At 34.6% G+C, this 22,131-nt stretch overlaps 1 protein-coding gene across 2 annotated transcripts in view; it reads left to right on the top strand.

Annotated features, from left to right (window-relative positions):
* The window catches only part of CWC27 (CWC27 spliceosome associated cyclophilin), a 249,840-nt gene that overhangs the window by 17,881 nt on the left and 209,828 nt on the right, over window positions 1–22,131 (top strand). For both annotated transcript variants that reach the window (XM_019013693.4, XM_055367930.2), the window contains exons 7-10: window positions 2,272–2,341; window positions 13,507–13,586; window positions 14,564–14,594; window positions 17,797–17,954. In XM_019013693.4, coding sequence (XP_018869238.1) covers window positions 2,272–2,341; window positions 13,507–13,586; window positions 14,564–14,594; window positions 17,797–17,954 — 339 coding nt within the window. The remainder of the gene's footprint in view (window positions 1–2,271; window positions 2,342–13,506; window positions 13,587–14,563; window positions 14,595–17,796; window positions 17,955–22,131) is intronic.

Genomic DNA, 22,131 nt, shown 5'->3' with positions numbered 1-22,131 from the left:
GTTTACTGTATTTCCTTTTATAGTAATTGTTTACTAGCAAAGGAGAGGCCAGTTTGAACCAGAGAGATATTGGAATTATGAGTGTGTGGTTGTATTAGTTCATTTTTACACTGCTATAAAGACATGCCTGAGACTGAGAGATATTGGAATTATGAGTGTGTGGTTGTATTAGTCCATTTTCACACTGCTATAAAGATATACCTGAGACAGGGTAATTCATAAAGGAAACAGGTTTAATTGACTCACAATTTCACATGGCTAGGGAGGCCTCAGGAAACTTCAGTCGTGGAGGAAGGCGAAGCAATCACCTTCTTCACAAGGCAGCAGGGGAGAGAGCAAGTGGGAAGGAGGAACTGTCAAATACTTATAAAACCATCAGATCTTATGAGAACTCACTCAGTGTCATGAGAACAGCTTTGGGGACACCACCCTATAATCCAGTCACCTCCCACTAGGGTCCCTCCCATAAAACACATGGGGATTGTGGGAATTACTCGAGATGAGATTTGGGTGGGGACACAGAGCCAAACCATATTAGTGGTTTTGTTTGTTTGTTTGTTTGTTTGTTTTCCTAAATGAGCAACTCTTGTATTCAGGTGCAGTATATCTTAAACTTGAGCTACAAACATGTCATCTCAGTTGTTCATATGAAATCTGTGTTAATAAATAGATACATATTTTATGATCCCTGTAACAATTATTTATATAAATGAGTTGTTGAGAAACTTTTGTTTGTTGCTTATTTTAAAATTAATATATGCTCACTCAGTATAAATAGAAAGTAAAGTATAAAGAATATTTTTAATGACTGCATGATTGCATTATGCAATTTAACTTGTATTTAACTTTTTACTCCTTTTATGTTGCCATTAAAAATAATATTATTATAAATATTTTAAAATATAAAGCTGTTTCATTCAGTATTCTGGTTTATTTCCAGAAGATAATTTTCCAAAAAATAGGAATGAAAAAATAAATTTCAGTATTTTGGACAATATTCTACATTATTAATACTGTCTGTATATACTGCAGAGTTAGATTTCAACGTATTATTTTACTGAATCGTAGGATCCTTATTAGAGATTTTATTGTAACTATAATTGTTAGATTTGATCAATTCTAGATATAATCCTGCCAAACCTAGTTAATAAAAAGCAAAGTTGATTAAACTTTCTAAGCTTCAGTTACCTCTTCCTATAAAATGGAGATTAGAATAAGTTCAACTCCTGGTTGTTATGAGGATTAAATGAGAAGAGGTATGTTAAAACACCCAGTAGTATAGGCATTCAATACCTGTTAGTCTTTTTCCTTGATATCCTACAAATACAAAATTAAATTGTTTTATAAACTGTCAGATATGAGCCAGACACTTTAATAAGCAGTTAATTCCTTGTGGCAAAATAACTGCTTATTGGAATTATTTATTTGATTTTTAAAAATTCTTTGATCAGCTTATTTTGATTAATCTATCTCTGGATGAAAGGTCACTGTCACTGTATTCATATACAGTGTGTCATCACTATGATTTATCTTAACAATAAACTCTAAAGTCTTTTTTTGGTGTGTTTTGCTTTGTTTTTGTTTCCAGCAAATATATTGGGGATGATATGTTGGTCATTGCTTGATTCTAGGCTTTGGGAAAAAATAAAATCTGTTTCGCTGCCACATCTTTAATTTTTCTATTTGAGAGACAGTTTTAGTAACTTGTTTATCTTACTTGAGATTACTTTTGTTTGATGAATCAGAGGAGACAAACCTAGTTTTTTCTCCTTGTGGGCTATTTTAGTTGTTTATTGCTCATATTTTTTTGTCTGACAATTTTGTATACATATTAATTTTAAAATATTAAAAAATATTTTGCCAAATACTAGATTAATTGCTTCCCATTTGTAGCACTCAGGGATATATACTTATTAGTTTTTCAGAAACCCCCATTTTGCTACCAGTTTTGATAAATATAAAAAAGCTTAATTATTTCTGTCATGCTTGACTCAGTACATTTAATGGTAATGCTCAGGAGGGATTTTTGGTCATTAAAAGTTAGTATAATATAGGAAACATTGGTGCTGTGAGGCAAAAGCTTTAACATCATACTGAAAATATAGATCGTTAGAATACTTCTGCTGAATACTGAGTAATATGGTCTTTTTTAGAACAGTCAGAATGTATTTCTTCTTGTAAATTCTGTTCTCTTGTTCTGAAAATAAGGTATTTATAAGTTTGATTTGACTTTCTCTTTCTTTTTTTTTTTTCTTTCTTTTTTTGGACTAGAAATTTTAGTTTACTTTCATTTGGAGAGGAAGCTGAGGAAGAAGAGGAGGAAGTAAATCGAGTTAGTCAGGTAATCTAATTTGCCCTTTGTTCTAACTTACAAAAGAGATTGGGGTCTATATCTTACTCACTATTGTATCTCCTGCTATATCTGGCACAGCATGTTTTACATGGTGCAGGCTCAGTAAGTGTTCATTGAATTTGTAAATTGATTTGTGGTCAGTAATATTTGCAACTTTTGAGATTATCCTATTTATTTTTAATGTTGGCATTTAAAAAAAATCAGTTTGAACTAGACTTGCAGTTTTTTGAATGGTTGGACTTTATGATTCAGATCCTAACTGCTATTTTTTCAGGTAGTATGTTAGATGATAATGATTATTATCATTACTGTTATAAACAGTCACAGACCAAAACTCTTATATTCATTTTAATGTTATTTATATATATTTTGTTTATTTCATTAATTCTCATTACAGCCCTTTGAGATGGGTGATATTATTATCATCCTCATTTTACTCATGAATAAATTCAGCTATAGTTTATAATTTGCTCAAAGTAATATAACCAATAAGTAGCTACAGATGGGAACTGAACCCAGGTCTTTGTAACTATTAAATCCATGTCCTTGAATTATGCAGTGCCTCCTGGCCTTTTCTGCTAGTCCTTCCTGTAGGCCTTTACATGTGGTTTTCAATATTGCTTGCATCATAATACGCATTACTGAAACACGGTGTCATGCCATTGTTTAGAGCAGTAATTCTGGTATGTATACTACAAGAAAACTGTCTTCAAGGGTTTCTACTCCTAAAGGTTCTGATATGCCTTTCTTTTTTGAAAATTAGTGAATACTGAGAACTAAAGGATTAGGTTTATAGTCTTTATTGTTGTAATTAAAACTTTATAACCTATAAGCCTTACTTGCTTAACATAATTATCTATTTCTTACCAACTCTAACAATAACATTGAATTAAAAGCATATTATTATTATTCTTGTTTTTACTTCTTTAGCCATATGTTCCCTTATTAGTGAGCACGGTTTTGCAGGCTAATGTTGGACGCCTAGTAAGCACTCTACTTAATACCCCTTGCATTAAAATGTAATTAAAATGGTGTGTATGTGAAATATTTTGGTCATAATTTTTTTTTGCTTTTTATTGTATCCTTGAGTGATGTATTTGATGCCATGGATTCAATTTCCATTTACCTGTACACCAACATTCTAAACTCTAGGAGATAAGGCCAAATATTTCTCCTGGGCTCTTATCCCTTGTTCAGAGTTGCTTTAGGAAAGGTCTCTACTTTAGATGTCAAAACTAAATTCATTTTTTTTACAAAAACTTCATTTCCCAATTCCTTAACATCACCAATCACTCTGTCACCTCAATATCTGAAGAGTCATCTTCTTTAGATGTCAGTGCACTAGTCTTGCATTGTTTATGATTCAAATTTATGCCTCATCAAAATGATTTACTATGTGTCATGATTCTGTGGTTATGTTTGTGAATGGACAAAACCACGAATGTTAGATCTAGAAATTGCCAGGGTTCCTTTTCATTGATGTTTTCTAAAGATGTCAAGTTTCCTTGCATACCCATACTTTCCTCACAGTTCCCCAACCCCTGTTTTTCCTTTTGCCAGGAGTATGCTCTCTCCTTAAAGTGTTTTTCCTTTAAGATTTAGCTCTACTATCACCTTCTACTACTTCTACCGCCCCCTGCCACTGAACTCCCATCCAGGCTAAGCTAGGTACTTCTTTCCATGATAATCTGTCTATGCCCATCAAAACATTTATCCTACTGCATTACAATAATTTATCTTCTTATCTGCTAACTATACTATTTATTTTATGTAATCCCTATAACAACCATGCAATATAGATATTATTTTTCTTATTTTGTAGAATAAAGAACGTGAAACTCAGAGAGGGTTAAATAACTCATCCATGATCATGCAATTAAGAGGTGGTAGAATCAGAATTTTGAACTGAGGGTTTTTTTAGCTAGTTAAGTCTCTCATATGATTATGAATGCTGTAGAAGCTGTCTCCTTCAAGCCCAAGACGTCTCAAAGGTTGGTGAGAAATTTCACTGGTAGTGTAGCATTCTGGGGTAGAAGGCAGCTGGGGAAGGCAGTTGGCCCGTTGTCCTTCCCTAAATCCCACAGGGTCCTGGATAGTTAGGTTGAGCAGCCTTGGAGAGCAAGGGCAGGAGAAAGTTTTTCTGTCGGTTTTTTTGTTGAAATTAAATTTCTAGTCTAAAGTAAGTTTTGTTCACAATTACTTTGAGATAGACTTGACTAGGAAATTAGTTTGATTTTTTTCTATTTGTAACAGCAGCATGTGTTAAATGTTCAAAGATTATCTTCCTTCTGCTGCTTTCTACTGTACAAAATAGAAAAATGGTATGTTTACATTATACTGAACATTGTGAACTTATACTCCAAAAGCAATTTGCGTTTCAGATTGAAATGTACAAGGATAGCAGCACAGATAGTGCTGTCTTTTTTTTTTCTTTCTTAAACCTGCAAAACACTTTAAACACTTTTAGAAGGACTGAGTAAAATCTTTTCTCTCTGCCAAGAAAATTACAACCCAAATACCGTTCATTATCAAATGAGTATTATTATCCTAGTATTGTGTCATCATAGTTTTCTCATCTGGCTCTTTCGTAGGGGGTGCTTTGTAATTAAGTTATCATCAAATGCTTGTATCTGACTCTCACGTCTATATCTCTAGGCTGGTTTACTCTTCTTTTCTCCAGCTGCTTATTGGACATAAGTTTATCAAGCCCTGGGGAAGTCTTAACTCACTATCTTTTTCTTCTCAAACTTCTTATTTTGTGACTTTGTATTCCCTAGTGTCAATATCTTCCAAAGAAGGACTTTAGATTCCGTTGTGATTTTTCATATATTTTTTCATTGCACTGTCCTGGCAATTTTTTATCCAAGATGTATCTCAAATCTGTTTTTTCCTTTTAATTTATTGTTGCTACTACCCTTGTTCAGCCTTCATTATCTCTAGACTGGACTGGTGTGGTAGTCTATAGACCAGTTTCCCATCTCCCCTCTCTTCTTTTCCTTCCACTACCAGAGCAGCCTTCCTGAAGCTTAAAATGTTATTTTTACTGTCTCTCTACTATAGAAATAAGGCCAAATTTCTTGTCCTATTATTTCAAGATTCTGCTTTCATGACTGTCCTTCACCAACTCTGCTCTTTCGACTAGTACTTGTTAAACTTTCCTGGTGATAAAAATCACTTGACATACTTTTTAAAAATTAAGAATCCTAGGCCTTATCTGAGACCCACTAAATTAGAATTTCCAAGCGAGGGGCCTGGGAAGCTGTACTTTTAATGAATTCCAGAGGAATTCATACCAAGGAAATGTAGGAAACACTGCTTTAGCAGATCTGAATGATTTGCTGCTCTATATGTATGCCTTATTGTTTCCATTTTTTTGTGGCTTTCTTGATGTTCTTTTTCCCACCTGAAATGTCCCATCCCACCTCTGGATATCAAAGTCATATTTGTTTTCAACACCTGAAATGCCATCTTTTCTAAATGTCTTTTCCAGCTTTTAAAAATCTTCTTTTTCTTACCCAACCTTTGCCTTTCTTGTAATACTGTACATTTGCCTTTTAAACACATCTTTTTTGCTTTATTACAGAAGAAGCATATGACTGTGTTTGCATTGTACACTAGTCCAAAGTCCAACATTATACCCTTTACTTTATAACTTGTTAATTGTGTAGAGTCCTGGGCTGTGAGCTTGTTGTACATAGAGTCTGTGTCATCTTTGAGTGGCAGTGTGCTAGAATAGAAATAACATGGATTTGGGATCATACAAATTCATATTAAAACTTTAATTTCCCCTGACACCCTGTGAGCTTTGATAACTTAGTCTCTCTCAGCCTCAATTTTCCTTTCTGAACAAGAAAATAGTATGTCCCACTTACTGTTGTAAGGATATAGTTTTAATTTTGATTTATTATACAATACTGAAAAATGTCTTTGAAAGCCAAGTGCCTTAAAATATACTATACATTATAACTGGTATTTTAATCTCAGATAACTAAAGAATATAAAATTTCTCTAATATGATCATAACTATTATGTAGAATCTTATGCCCTTATGCCCAATCTAGAGGGCTGGTGAGAAATTTCATTATCAGCTCAGCCTTTTTGGGTAGGAAGCCACAATCTTGACACAATTGGCCTAGTGGCCTTCATGAGCACTCCCATTGAGTCCTAGATAGTGGCTTGTGCAGCCCAGCCTCATTATTACCCACCAACAACCCATTCTTCACATGCGATTGGATCTTGGCACACTGCAGAATCAAAAAAGTTAAAATCTACAGAATTTAACTTTTTTGTCTGCTTTATGTAATGGACAAGTAGGTAAGTTTAGTTGGAGAAAATAGAGTAACAAGAACAATACTGTTGAAATTTACTGGCTTAGAGAAAGGGAAATTGTTTTTAAGTACATGAGATAAATTCTGGAGAGAATCCAAGTAGAAGTGTATTTTTGTTTATTTTGCTTATATACAGTTTTTTACACTACCAGCACTGTTCAAATACCTTGGTAAGAAGAGGGAAGACTAGCCTGAATGTTGGAAAACTGTGGCTAATAGAATATATTTCTTCAAAATTTAGCTTTACTATTTTTAAGTGTATGAAATGACTGGAGCCAAAGCCAAATAAGTGTCTGTTCTAATGACTAAGAATAATTTGCAGTTTCAGTGGTTGCATGAAATTAAATATTTCTAAAGGGCTTAAAAATAATTGTTTCATTCTTCATTTGCTTATCAAGTTTCTTTTTTCAGTGACTGCACAGTATTAATCTTTATTCCAGAACCTTTCTGCCCGATCACAAGTTAATAATTGGTAAAGTCTGAATTGAGGCTTTACTTTATGTGAAAGGAGAAATAAGATTAGAGTCCTCTCTGGTTTATGGATTATCAGTGTGGGATTACAGACACCCCTTCACCCCACTCACTTATTCATGACAAGGTGCCTCTCCCACGTGGGTTAGCTTTCCTTCATTATTTATTTCAGTATCTTTCTACTACCTGATAAAATCTCTTAGAATCATAGAATTTTATAGCTCAAAGGGATTTTGTCCAACTTCCTTTCTTTATAGATGAGGAAACTGAGCCTCTGGTTAAGTGACTTGCCAGACTGACTTCATTTCCTTTTTGATAGGATTGCATGATAGGCGGATGCCATAATAATCATATCTTGAGTTCAGAAAAGCAAATTGTGAGACTCTCTCATGATATTCTTGTGGACAACAAGAAGAAATGTGATCTGGGAGATAGTACAGTCAGATAGATTTATAGCTAATTGAATACTTCTGACTAAAGGGTGCTTTGTTGTCAACTCATGCCGATTTGAACTAGTAAGTTGAAATGTAATAGGAGTACATGTAAATTCTGTACTTGAGTTCAATAAAATCAGCTGAATAGGTATGACATAATAGCCTGTGAGTCCTAGTTGAATTACTAAGAATAAGATCTCTGGAATAAGGATTTTAACATCCTCTGCATTGTTTAGATCATACTTGCAGCATTTTATCCAGTTGTGAATGTACTTAAGGAAGATCTTGACAAACTAGATGCATCCAGAGAAAGGGAAATGGTGGGGAAGACGGGGATGATGCCAAAAACCACCTAACATAGGGAATGCAATGAGGAACTGGATATAATAATACTTTAGAGAAATAAAACTAAGTGAAAATATGATCCTAGACTTCAAATATTTGAAATATTTTTATCTGGAATATTGCTCCCTTCATATTGCTTTCTTAAACAATGCTTTTATTTGAATGTCTGTATTGGTTTAAAATTTATTCAGGAATCTTTACATATAACTGAAATATAAATGTCAGGAAATATTTTTCAAGTTAAAGCATACAATCAAGATAACTAGTTTTTATGAGGTAAGTTAAACAACAGGCCCATTTTAAAAGTATCTCAATAGCTAGATTTTTATTCAGTGATCAAATTGTGCCACATTCACAGTGATACACAGAGCATTTCTTTCCTACAAGACGTAGTAACATTTTTACTTCAAATCCAGAGTTATAGAAGGGCTTTTTCCTCACCCAGAAAAAGTTATCTTGGTAGATATTTTTGCCACTTTTGAGACTAAAGTAAGGATGTTTTATCCTATTCTAGTTTATTTTATGAAATTAAACTTTCCCAAAAAAGTTGGGAGGCGGCCATGGCATGGAGAATGCTGCTAGGCTATTTGCAAAGAGGAGGTCAGAAATGTTAAACAGTGTAATTTGTAAAATGTTTCTGCCTTATCAAATTGTATTCAACTTTAATTTGCTTATCTTTCTAGTTGTTTAGACTTAGCTAATTTTACAAAGGTGTTAACTAAATATTTTATTAATTTCATATTGCTGTTTTAACAAATTGCCATAAACTTAGTGGCATTAAGCCACTTTAAGCAAAACAAATTTAGTGTCTTATATTTCTGGAGGTCAGAAGTCTGCAATAGGTTTCACTGGGCTAAATATCAAGGCGTTTGCAGGGACTTCTTTCTGGAGTCTCTGGGGAGAATCTATTGCCTTGCCTTTTTCAACCTCTAGAGACTGCCTGTATTCTTTGGTGTGCCCCTTCTTCTATCTTCAAAGCCAGCAATAACTGGTGAAGTCTTTCCCATGCTGCATCACTCTAAAATTGACTCTATTGCTTCCCTCTTTCACTTGTAAGGACTCTTGTAATTACATTTGGACCCATCTTGATAATCCAGGATAATGTCCCCACCTCAAAATCTTTCATTTATATGCAAAGTCTCTTTTGCCATGTAAGGTGATATGTTCATAGGTTCTGAGGGATTAGGACATGGACATCTTAGGGGGCCATTATTCTGTCTAATGAATGTCTAAACTAACTTTATATAGTATGCCTAACAACAGCCTTCTTTGTAGTTCTAGAAGGTAGAAGTAGGGTTGGTTGGATGGTTGGAAAATATACATAGATTTTTTTTCTCTCCAGTCAGAGAATTTCCTAATAATAGAAGGCATTTAAAAAGAAATTGTGCGTGTGTGTGTGTGTGTGTGTGTGTGTATGTGTGTGTATTAATAAGCTCATTTGAGGTGTTGAGACATGGTTGACCAGTCAGCAGTGATGTCAAGGAGATTTCCTGCATTGCCTGGGAGAATAGATTGTAGCCTCTAAAATCCCTTTTTTAACTAATAAGTTTTTCTGGTTCTGTACTGAAGGTCTCTTAGTGTATTAGTTAGGGTTCTACAGAGAAACAGAAGCAGCCAATGGGATGTGAGAGAGAAAGAATAAAATAGATCCATTTATCTATTAATCTGTCACTTTATCTCTTTATTTATAGGAATTAGCTCTTGCAGTTGTGGGAGCTGGCAATTCCAAAATATGTAGAGTAGGCCAGCATGCTGGAGACTCAGGGAATAGTTGATAAATTCAAAATACACAGGCTGGAAACTCAGTCAGGGTTTCTTTGTGACAGTCTTGAGGCAGAATTGTTTCTTCCTTGGGAAACCTCAGTTTTTGCTCTTAAGGCCTTCAACTGATTAGATGGGGCCCACCCACATTATGGAGTGTAATCTGCTTTCTCAAAGCCTACTAATTTAAATACTAATCATATCTAAAAAAATATTTTCATAGCAACATCTAGAGTGGTGTTTGACTAAACATTTGGGTACCATTGCCTAGCCAAGTTGACTCATAAAATTATCCACACAGAGTTAGAGATTGAGCCCCAGACCTTCCAGCTTCTTGGCCAATGTTGCTCCTGTGTACCTTCCTCCTCCCTCCCTCCCTCCCTCCTTTTCCTTCTTCCTTCCTTCCTTCTTCCCTCCCTCCCTCCCTTCTTTCCTCCTTCCTTCCTTCTTTCCTCTCTTTCTGCCTCCCTCCCTTCCTTCCTTTCTTCTCTTTCTCTCCCTGTCTCCCCCGTCACTTCCCCCACCACTTCTCGTCTCTCCCTCTGCCCCCTTCTACCTGTATTCTATTTAGTCCCTACTGTTTTGCTGCCTCTTTCTTCTTGGATATGAAGTTCCAGATAACGTAATTTTTCTGTGTCCCTCTGATTTTCATTTTTACATTTGTTTGCAGATAGTTTTGAATTTTCTGTGAAGCCCCTAACACTGAATTCACTAAATATATTTAGTATTTCATTCATCAGCTAAACCTTTTAATTAGTCAACTTATTTTAAGCAATTTTTAAAACATTTAAAAATATATTTGGTGTTTGTTCTTCCTTTAAATTCACTGTTACTTGACGGTATAAATAAGAACCTTAAAGTAGGTCATTAAGAAACAATAGGCATTAAAGGGAAATGTCTGAATTCATTTTCACTCTCTTAAGGATTGTCTCCTAATTTCTTCAGTTCATCTCCAATTTGCTTTCTCTCCCTGCAGGATTCAGAGTCTACTGTAGTGGGAAGAGAGGCCTAACAATTTGCCTTTTCATATATTTCTATACTAATTTAATTTTAAAAGTTAGTTAAAATTTGAAATGGTAATGATTATTAAAATTAAACACAGGTTCCTCCTATTGTCAAGTCTTATTTTAAATTAGTGTAAAACAAGGTTTTTCTTTTTCCTTCCAGCTATTTAAAGTAAGTTTTGGAAGACAAACAAGAACCTTTTTAAAAAAAATTAATTAATTTTTAAATTAGCTAAATGGAGCTAATTAACATATGAATTACCTCACATACTTATCATTTCTTATGAGGAGAAAACTTAAAATCGCTCTTAGTGGTTTTCAAGAATACAATACAAGAACCCATTTTAAAAATATATTAACAATGAAATTAACAATTGTAAACTAACATTCACAAAGAAGTGAAATAGTATAGCTCATTAATGGACCAAGAGCTTACTTAGAGATCTGAATTCTAATCTTGCTTTTGCTATTAGTGTAAGTCATTTTCTGATCAGTGGACCAAAAGGTTAGAACGGAGGATCTGGGGCCAATTCTGACTGTGATGTTTATGATTGTGACTTTATAAGGGAACCAGGTGGGGAGAATTAATAAAGGACTATTTCTGAAGGTAGATGAAAATAATCTGACGGCCAGAGTTGCAGGAGGAAGGAATTTTAAGGAAGGAAAGCATGAATGAAAGATGTTCAGGCTTTTATTCTTGTTTAAGTTATTTGATGTTCACTGTACACTTTTGCAGATAATCTCATTTAATTTTCTTATGTGAAATAGGCAAGGCTGCTATGATGATTATTCCCATTTTGTAGGCAATGTTTCTGAGGTCTCATGAGATCACTGTGTTTCAACAAATGGTACATGTTTTAGACTAAACCCCGTGGAATTGTGGAATACTACATTTTGAAACTCATTTGGTCCAACCACCATCTTTCTTCTTGTTCTGTGTTCTTTCTACTATACCACCTTATGTTTTGTGAATATTTTCCCCTATTTTTCATAGTCAGGCAAACATTATCCAGTAATTAGATGACATTTTGCTTTTTCATCACTCCTTAGTTTAAGCTTATGAAATTAGATATATAGATTAATTGCATAATTCAGATTCTATTACTTTTTAAAACTACAAATAATAGCGTATTTAGATTAACTGTTGGAGAAAATTTTGTATCATGAAATTGCACTATAAGCATGTTTTAATTGATTAACTCTATAGAGAGCTCCATATTAATACAGAAATTAAAATCTATATAAGAGCCTGTTTTTCAAATTAAAAGTGGTGAAGGGAGCTTAAGGGAAAGAGGTGTTTTCATCTCTCTGTGTCTGTGTCTGTTTAAATGTCATTTAAACATTTTAGTTAACATACTTTGTAATAAATTTTCCCATATAAAATTTTCTTCAAAATTTTTCAAAGCAGAAATTATTCTTTCTGTCAACTCTAATCTCTTAACTATTCATTTTTATATGATTAGTTGGGAGCTGGGGTGGTGAGCATCTTCCCCCCTCAAGATACAGGGTGTAAGTTTGAGGTGTCCCACCCTGCAGTAGGGAAATCTGTAGAATAGGAGATTGCAGCTCTGAAACCAGGCCGGTATTCTGGGCCCATAGGGGCCTAGAGGAAAAGAAAAATGGATACATTTAGATTTTCGATATATGGGTACTATTGTCAGACAGACCTGGATTTAAACCCTAGATCCTCTACCACTGACTAGTTTTGTGACCTTTAGTAAATTACTTAATCGCTTTAACCATCTGTAAAATGGGGCTAATAATTCCCACCTCATATACTTTAATTTGGGAAGAGAAGAAGAGAGGGGTAGCAATGCTATTTGAAGCACAGTGCCTAGCACAAAGAATATACTTAATACTTGGCCAGGCACAGTGGCTCATGCCTGTAATCCCAGCACTTTGGGAGGCTGAGGCGGGCAGATCACGAGGTCAGGAGATCAAGACCATCCTGGCCAACATGGTGAAACCCCGTCTCTACTAAAAATACAAATATTAGCTGGGCATGGTGGCACACACCTGTAATCCCAGCTACTTGGGAGGCTGAGGCAGGAGGATCGCTTGAACCCCGCAAGCGGAGATTGCAGTGAGCTGAGATCACACCACTGCACTCCAGCCTGGTGACAGAGTGAGACTCCATCTCAAAAAAAATATATATATATGTATATATACTTAATAGCAGCAGTAGTTGTTTTATAATGCTACTTCTTAAACCTTTTTATATCTTGTTTCCCTTCTAAAATGTACATTTTTTGAAAACATGAACTTTGAAATTAAAGCATTTAATAAATATTTGGTCACTGATAAATATTCTCGTGCTCAAGAGGCTCTTCTACATCTTTTTTTGTTGTTGTTGGTAAGTAGTTCCTCGGGGATGCACTTATCTTTTGCTTGAGTAACATTTTAAAAAGTGATTCTGTGCAGTATAGGTGGCATATTTGAAGAATAATAGCATGCATTTATTTCAATACTCTTGTGATGCAGCTTCTAAGTTATAGGGGTCATAAAAATTAACTAGTTTCATAGTATGCAAATTATTATGAGAATTTAGTGCTTCAAGTTGGTAATTCAACAGACTTCTTTTAAATGATATATCATTTTTTGAAAGAAAAGGTGTTTCTAAAATACTATTTTCAGTCAATAGACGAGTAAGATTCTTAATTATAAAACTTTAGTTTGTATTAAACTTTTCAGGAATACATCTTTTGCTAACAATATTATATCATTGCTAGGTTTTATGTAAATTTGTTAACTTGTTATTTAGGAATACTGTTTATTTCCCCCCTCATGATTATATTGTACATTCTTTGCAGAGCATGAAGGGCAAAAGCAAAAGTAGTCATGACTTGCTTAAGGATGATCCACATCTCAGTTCTGTTCCAGTTGTAGAAAGGTTAGTCCATTGTTGGTATGATCCTAAGTTCTTAATTTTCTGGCTCAGATAATTTTCTTGCCTCTTCTGTGAGTAAACAATCAGTCCTCATAAGTCAAAAATTTTTAAGCCAGCCAAAAAAATAAAGCATTTTGATAACAGAGATAGAGAACTTCAAGCTTGATAGAGAGAAATAAACGCTCTAGTCACTTTCGCACTTGCTCTCTACCTCTGTTGAATGAATTACATTTAAAATTGTTTTACCATTACATGTTAGGACTAGAAACTGTTTGCTTTAACAGTTTAATGCTTAATTCAAGGTTGTTTTGCTACCTTTTCCTTGAAGCATTTTTGCCTTAATTGTATCATGAATGAACAAATTAGAGTTAAAGGTTTTTGTGAAGAAGTTACCAGTTTGGGGGCCAGTCCACTGACTATAAATTCTCACATACTTTGAGGAGTTAACAGAAAGTTGTCTTGCTACCTTTGTTGCTGCTCTTTGAGAAGGGAAAACGTCTTGGTGTGTTAGATGTAATAGCACAAGATAAACTGGGCCTATATCTCAAGGGGCACTACAATGCTGTTGTACTCAGTTTAGCTCATTTTCGAAACTCCTGTTTTAAGACAATCTTTTCTTAATATCCTTCTTTTTGAAGGATTTGGGGGTTTTTTTTAGCCAGAATATTTCAAGCCAATAAAAGAAATTGTTTTTTGCAGACCATTGATCATAAAAATAGCACTGTCGGTTGTTGTTTGCTTTTTTTCTTTCAAATTCTAGTGAACACATATATTTGCTAATGAATCATACTTATTCCACTTATAAAAAATGACTCTAAAGAATGTTTCCATCTGTTCTATAATGCCTTTCTTAAATTCCTATGTTGAAATACATTTTTGGAATGTTATTCCCAGCAAACTATTCTAGAATTTTGGGTTACAAAATAGTTGTGTTAGTTTTACCTTGAAACTAAAATTTGTTTTGCTTATTTTTTTTATAGTGAAAAAGGTGATGCAGCAGATTTAGATGATGTAAGTATTTATTTTGGTATTAATATAGTTTGAACAATTCATAGAAAGTAGAAAATTTTTATAAAAACTTAATTTTGTTCTTTTTTTTTGTTTTGTTTTTTTTTTTTGAGACGGAGTCTCGCTCTGTCGCCCAGACTGGAGTGCAGTGGCGCGATCTCGGCTCACTGCAAGCTCTGCCTCCCGGGTTCACGCCATTCTCCTGCCTCAGCCTCCCGCGTAGCTGGGACTACAGGCGCCCGCCACCACGCCCGGCTAATTTTTTGTATTTTTTAGTAGAGACGGGGTTTCACTGTGTTAGCCAGGATGGTCTCGATCTCCTCACCTCGTGATCCGCCCGCCTCGGCCTCCCAAAGTGCTGGGATTACAGGCGTGAGCCACCGCGCCCGGCTAATTTTGTTCTTAAAAAGTAATGTATATTACTTTTATAGTTATATATGTCAAATTTTGGAAAAATATGAAAAACAGAAATTATTTAGGTATTAGAATATTTCCTTACTCTAGGGGTGTGCGTGTGTGTGTGTGTGTATATCTCTCTACAACATTAGAATCTTATATATGAATTTCTAGTCTGTTTTTTTCTCCCCCTCACATAACATTACATTAATACTCAAACTTCAGATGTTATAAATTTATTGTGTTAAAAGTTTAAATATTGGTGTGTGGGCATCCTACACGATATATGGGAAATGCTTGGATCAGTAATTTATAGTAGTGTCTCCTTTTTATATACACATTTCAAAAGATTCTCATTCAAGAGTGTAGTGATCTTTATTAGTTGTAGTGGCTAACAAAGCTAACAAAACAGAAGGAAGATTTTCCTTTAATACATAAGAGTCAAGTTTTTCAAATTATACATATGCCACTTTTTATATAAAAACCCATTAATCTGTGCATTATATAATTTACTAGGAAGTACATAACTTTCCATGCATGAACACAGATTTATCTATTATCACAGTCAAAAGAGAAGGCTCTCTATGGCTATCAGTAGTAGATAGAGAGAGGATGAATATCTGACCTTGTCAAGAAAAGCTTCCTGGAAGAGATGATGCTATTTATGTCTTATATGAGAGTTAGGAGTTAGCTAAGTCAGAAAAGAAAGTGGTGAAGGGGGTGAGGTCCCTCTAGCTCGGAGAATAGCATATGCTAAAGCATGGAAATAAGGAGAGATTATACCTTATTTAGGAAATACAAACGGAAATTTAAAGTTTCAAGGAGTCTGTCTTGTGAAGAGCAAGGAGGAAGAGTATTGAAGGTAAGGGGAACTGCATATACAAAATGGTCCGAAGCAGGAGAGTTTGGTGTGTTCTAAGAGCTGCAAGCAGGCCAGCGTGAACAGGGTGTGGTGACAGGCCAGAGCTTCATTACAGAGCTTCATAGGCCATGGTGAGGGGTTTGAATTTTTTCTTAAAAGGAAGTGAGGAACAGTTGAAAGGTGTTTGTTAAAAAGAAGGATGCTATGATCAATTTTGCATTTCAGGAAGATCACTATTGATGATATTATAGAGGACAAATTAGAGGAAACAGACTGATACTGGGAAGCTATTGTAGGAGGAGAGCTTGATATAAGCCCACAGCTGTGAGATGGGAAAGAGGTAGATTTGAAAGAGGTCTAGGAGGTGACTGATTCTACACTATGAGGTGACGGACGAGTAGTCCAAGACAACCACAAGGTTTCTGGTTTGAGCAACTTGTTAGATGGGTGCAAAAGAAAGCATAGGGTTGAGGTGGAGAGAAGGATGAAAAATAATGAGCTTAATTTTATACATTTCAAGATTGAGGTAATTTGGAGACATCTGTGTAACATAATATGGGTCTAGAAGATAGGATCAATGTATAGGATAGAAAGTAAAAGTATAGATTTGCTCTTAATATCATGGGTGAGTGACTAAAACTGTGAATCCTTTCCCAGGAAAATGTACTACATTCACAACCAAAATTATATGAATTTGCAGGGAATTTTTTTTAGATCTCCTGAGGCCTGAGCATGGAAGGCCTAGGTTAGTGGTTGTCAACTTTTAGTGCTTAAGAATTACTTAAACATCTTGTTGAAAACATTCATAATTCCTACCCCAGAGATTTTGGTTCAATAAGTCTGCAATGAGGGCTAGAATTTTAGGTGTTAATAAACAACTATGTAATACCATGTAAGGACCAGACTTTGAGGACCAGTGCTTTAGGGGTCCACAAGTCTCAAATTAAGAATCCTGCTTCACTACGACTCACCAGATCAAAGAAAGAATCACAAAAAAAAAATGATCCACTTGGGGTTATTTCTTCCTTCTTCTCTCCCCTCTTTCTTCCCTTTGTTCCTCCATCTGTCAATGCTGGGCACTATTCTAGGAGTTGAAGATACAGCAGTAAGCAAAACAGGTCAGAATTTTAGCTCTCATGGAGTGTTTGCTGTAATTGGATGACAGACAATACACATGCAAATAATTAAAATATATGGTGTATCAGATAGGTGATAAGTACTTTGGAAAATAAGCCAGGGAAGATGAAAGAGTACTGGAGGCAAGTGTGTGGTTCTACCATTTTAATAGGTTAATCTCATCACCAAGAGGGTAACATTTAAGCAAAGATCTGAAGGAGATGAAAGAGCAAGCAATGAAGAGATATCTGGAATAGAGTATTTGTTTCAGGCTGGAGAGAACAACAACTCCAAAGTTGGCTAGTGTTGGTGGGCTGGAGTTGTAGGAGATTATGTCAGGGAGGTTTAGATTGCATAGGGCCTTGAGTGAGTTGGGGACCCACTAGAGGGTTTTCACAAGAGAAGTGATTGCTGTGACTTGGATTATAGAAATCTCAGCTTCTGCACTACACCTCTTCTACTTGAATTGATCCCTGCTGAGGTCAGTATGCTGGCCAACTGCCTTCAAAACCCACATTTCCCACTGAGATAAGAATAGGAATATAGACAGAATAGCCCGGGTGACACAGAGGGAGAAGTCTGCTGCACAAAGGAGCTGGGCATGAGTTGAGCGAACAGCTCAACTTACATAGTTGGCTTAGAGCAGAACCCAGGGCTATTCCCACCTGTAGCAGATTCTTCAAGGGCTTATAATTCAAAACAAAAGAAAACAAAATAAAAAAAAAAAACCTAGTTTAGAATGCAATAAGGAGATTCAGTGGATGCAATAGATCTCTAGAAATGAAAGGGGAAATTGAGCACCTGGCAAATACTCATTTTCCATTTCTACAGGATGGAGAAGATGAAAGTGCAGAGCATGATGAATATATTGATGGTGATGAAAAGAACCTGATGAGAGAAAGAATTGCCAAAAAATTAAAAAAGGACACAAGTGCGAATGTTAAATCAGCTGGAGAAGGAGAAGTGGAGAAGAAATCAGTCAGCCGCAGGTGAGTCAGTTACTGTGCTAGATATCAGCGTTTTTGTCTTTTTATATTTCACTTTAATTCAGATCGAATCCTCTCTTCAGCTAATTTTTAAAATACTATTTTCATAATGTTTGATAAACATAACAGTTGTACAAATTGGCCCATTAGCAGGCCTAAAATAAAATACACCAAGCTTAAAGTAAACATAGCAATGATCCTATGAGTTCAATTCCATTTTATGTCTCTCTGATCCTTTTTTAGAAAGGCCCTATACTTTCATATATATAGGGTAATAATGTATTAGCTAGATGTGGAAGAATGCATTTGTTAAATACCAATGAGAGCAGTAGAGTAATTGTATAGAAAGAAAAGAGACATCCTCAAATAATTTCGGTGAGCAAAATTTGTCAAAACTGATGAAGAAAATGAGTGAGCCTGAAAACATTCTTAAATATCTTTTCAAGTCGGATTTACCAAATACCATATACCTATCCTAAGCTCAGTAGTATCATAAAATAAATTTCAGCAAATGATGAAAAGTTTACTGTCTGGTGATGAAAGTTTGTTGGGTTTATGACTCAACATTTTATTCTCCTGAAATTCAACTTAATTGAAAAATTATCTCCTTTGTGATTCTATTTCAACTTTATAGTATACATTTTAAATAATATTGCTTTAAAAAACAATAGTATTTGTTTTCTTCAAATACTATTTGGGGATAATATGAATGTAACTACATTTAAATAACATTCTTTTTCTCTATCATGTTTCTCAACCACATGTAGAAAAACTTAAAAAGGATTTCCACGCTATCATTGCATAGCTCCCTCAATTTTTTCTTTATGTAATCAAATAAAAATGATTCCCAGAAATTTCCACTAAAAGCATAGCTTTTAACATTTAGAAATGGTACTTAGGAGTCATCTTAAATGTCTTTTTTCCAGCAATATTCACCTGACACTCAAGTAATCACTGTTGAATAATTTTACATACTAGATTATATTATATATACCATACATAGCAGCTAATACAGACTAAAGATTTTAGTGATCATATGCATGCTTCTAGATTCATAGAGTTGAAAAACCTCTCATTCACACTGTAACTTTTAGTTAAATCATGAATATAATTATGGATACATAATGTTTTATTCCACTCATTCAAGGCATGTGTTTTCTGATTTTAAAAAATTATGAATTTTTTTAAAGGTTAGGTTTATAATGTAACAAAAATATATTTAAAAATTTTAATAGATGAGCCAACCAAATATTTATTTATGTTATATTTAAGTGTTCCTTAAACTCCCAACTCAGTCTTGTAGGCTTTAATCAATTTCAAATACTTATATACCCTATAATATAAATTATAATTTAGCAATGCTAAATTTCGTATAAGAACTAAAGTTCATTTTTAATGTACCTTTCATAAGTGTCTTTAAAAAATTGTTTACCTAATATTAAGAAAAGTCAAAGTTTGCATTTTCCAAAATTGTGTTCACTCTTACAATTAAGGGTTATTCTTAAAAGATTTCCTTGTCTGTAGTATGGGCCTGATGACCAAACATGGCATTGATAGCTAGATTTAGGAATCTGATCTATCATGAGAATACTGGAGAGCCACTGAAGTTTTTACAGGCAAATGATATACTGAGATTGTATAGATTGTATTTAGTATGGAGAATGGATTGATAGAGGAGTGTTTTGGGCTACTATACAAAATACCATAGACTGGATGACTTAAACAACAGACATTTAAAGCTTAGTTTTTATGGTAATTTCTTACATAGGAACATATATATCTACTTACTTATGTAAACAATTTTTCTCTTTTTATAAATCAGTATAATTTGCAAAATTAAAATCACATAATTTGTATATTCACTGTAGAGGAAAAAGTTATATTCAAGTGCATTGCAAGTCTACTAAGAAAATTAAATAAATTTAAAAAGTACATTAAATACTTTTCTACTTAGAAAAGTAAATTAAATAAGAAGTCTCCAAAGGTGGCTTGAATATTTTAGGTAAACATGAGTATTGTGGACATTGTTGGATTCTTTTAGGTAAAATAATTGGCAAAGTGTGCCTTTGTAAATGGTGCAGACAGCACACATTTATTTATAACTGTTCTGTTCCCCCACATTTTCATTATTCACATTCTCTACTCTCCCTCCTTCATCCTATCTATCCTACCTACAAAGAGAAACAAAAGAAAAATAAGGTCAGGATAGAGGAGAAAGTACAGAATTTCAAAAGGAAGAAACAGTTTTTTCCTCTAGTGTAGAAATTTCCATGATTGTCTCATGACCACGTATTTTTTTCAGTTCATAAAGTTGCCAAAATCAGACCCTGGCATGGTGGCTCATGCCTGTAATCCCAGCTGCTCAGCAGGCTGAGGTGGGAGGATTGCTTGAGCCTAGGAGCTCTAGGCTACAGTGAGCTATGATCGTGTATGGGCGACAGAGCAAGACCCTGTCTCTAAAAAAAATAAAAATAAATTTTAATAAATTTCCCAATCATTAGTAGTTTTGGTTATTTATACCAGCGAGTCTCTGAAGTTAACTTTATGGTTAAAAAATAAAACAACACAGGAAAGCTCCAAATGTACTGAAAAACTACAACGTGGTAAAAGGGATAATTATATTTAAAGGAAAGTCACTGCTCAGTTTGAGTTATAATGGGTATAGCTGCCAGCCAGATAGGATGTCAGTGTGATATCATTATCTATTCAAAAATGTGTACTCTTGATACATAAGTCTTCATCAGGGTGTGCTTGAAGCACTCTATTATCCTTTGGTCATTCTTCCATTTAAGCAGTAGGATCAGAAACTAGACTAGCCCACCAGCCCTTTAAGCAATGAGCCATTCAAAGTATAATTTTACTGAAAACGTGTGGTATTGCTTCTATTGGTAAGGAAACATCTGGAATCTGTTAAAGCTGGTTATCACTTTTGGATGTTAAACCTACACATGTATTTATTGAGTGCTTAATATTTAAACTGGGGAATGATATTTAACAGAATAATTTTCAACAAGTTTACATATAGTAGGATCTTCTCCTAGTAATGTGTTCTCAACAGTGTCTCTAGTTGTTCATTTGAAAAAAGAGCTCAGGGGAAATACAAATCCAAAACGCTTCCTAGTTTCTCTCCTTAGAGAATCGGCACCCTTATATCTATTCTGACTTCCTAGGATTTCTAATCCCTTGTCTATTCCCTTTTTAAAATGTACCAATCCCACTTTCTTTCCAGCCCACCTTCTCTATGCCTGTATCTTGACTACTGGATACAGCTCAGCAGAATCACACAGGCATATACAAGCTGGTATTATTATGGATTTCTAGATTCCAGCCTCAGCTGTGTCTCCAGTGCTTCCTTATTACTCACTCGCCACAATGTTTACTTCACACTTCAAACTCACTCACTCAACGGATCACCTGGCTGCTTGTTTTTTTATGAAATGAGAGTAAATTTCTTCAACCTGTATTTCTTTCTCTTCCCCGCTTCGAGAGTAAAAACTAACAAAACCATTCCATTTTATTTCCTGTCCCTACCTCCTTCCTATTTATTTCTAAATACATATCATCTAGCTTCTCACCTACCACTCCACTGAAACTACTTCCACTAAGGCCATCTAGTTGATAATCGACTGGCTACTTTCCATTTTTTTTTTCTTGGTCTTCCTGCTCTGGAGATTTTTGTCTCTTTTCTGTTGAGACTAATCTCTCTCAAGAACCTTACTATTTAAAGTGTGATCTGTGAAGCAGTAGCATTAGTATCACTTGGGAACTTGTTAGAAATACCGAGTCTCAGGCCCTGTCCTACACATTTTTAATTAGAATCTGCATTCTAACAAGATCCCCAGGTGATTTTTGTGTGCATTAGTTTGAGAAGCAGTCCTGTAGAATATTAATTTTTATCCCTACTGCTCCTGGACGAGTTCAAGTTTGTATCATGTTAGTTCCAAGGTCAGCAAGTTGTCAGCAAGTTGGTACTATATTCCCTGACTCCTTAGTGCAAACCTATGTGCACCCTTCTCACACTCCTGTAATATTAGGTTACATATACATTTTTTCTTCTTTGTGTATCCTTATACTGTAACTTTCTTGAAGGTAGTGATCATATCCGTTTACATTTGTATCTCCATGTTCAAACAGCATAGGTACCCAAATATTTTTGTAAATACATGAACAAAAAATGAAT

The sequence above is a fragment of the Gorilla gorilla genome, chromosome 19 (assembly GCF_029281585.2).
Source record: "Gorilla gorilla gorilla isolate KB3781 chromosome 19, NHGRI_mGorGor1-v2.1_pri, whole genome shotgun sequence".
In the NCBI taxonomy this organism is placed as follows: domain Eukaryota; kingdom Metazoa; phylum Chordata; class Mammalia; order Primates; family Hominidae; genus Gorilla; species Gorilla gorilla.
Note: the sequence above shows the minus strand (reverse complement) of the source record. Positions and strands in the feature narration are given on the sequence as shown.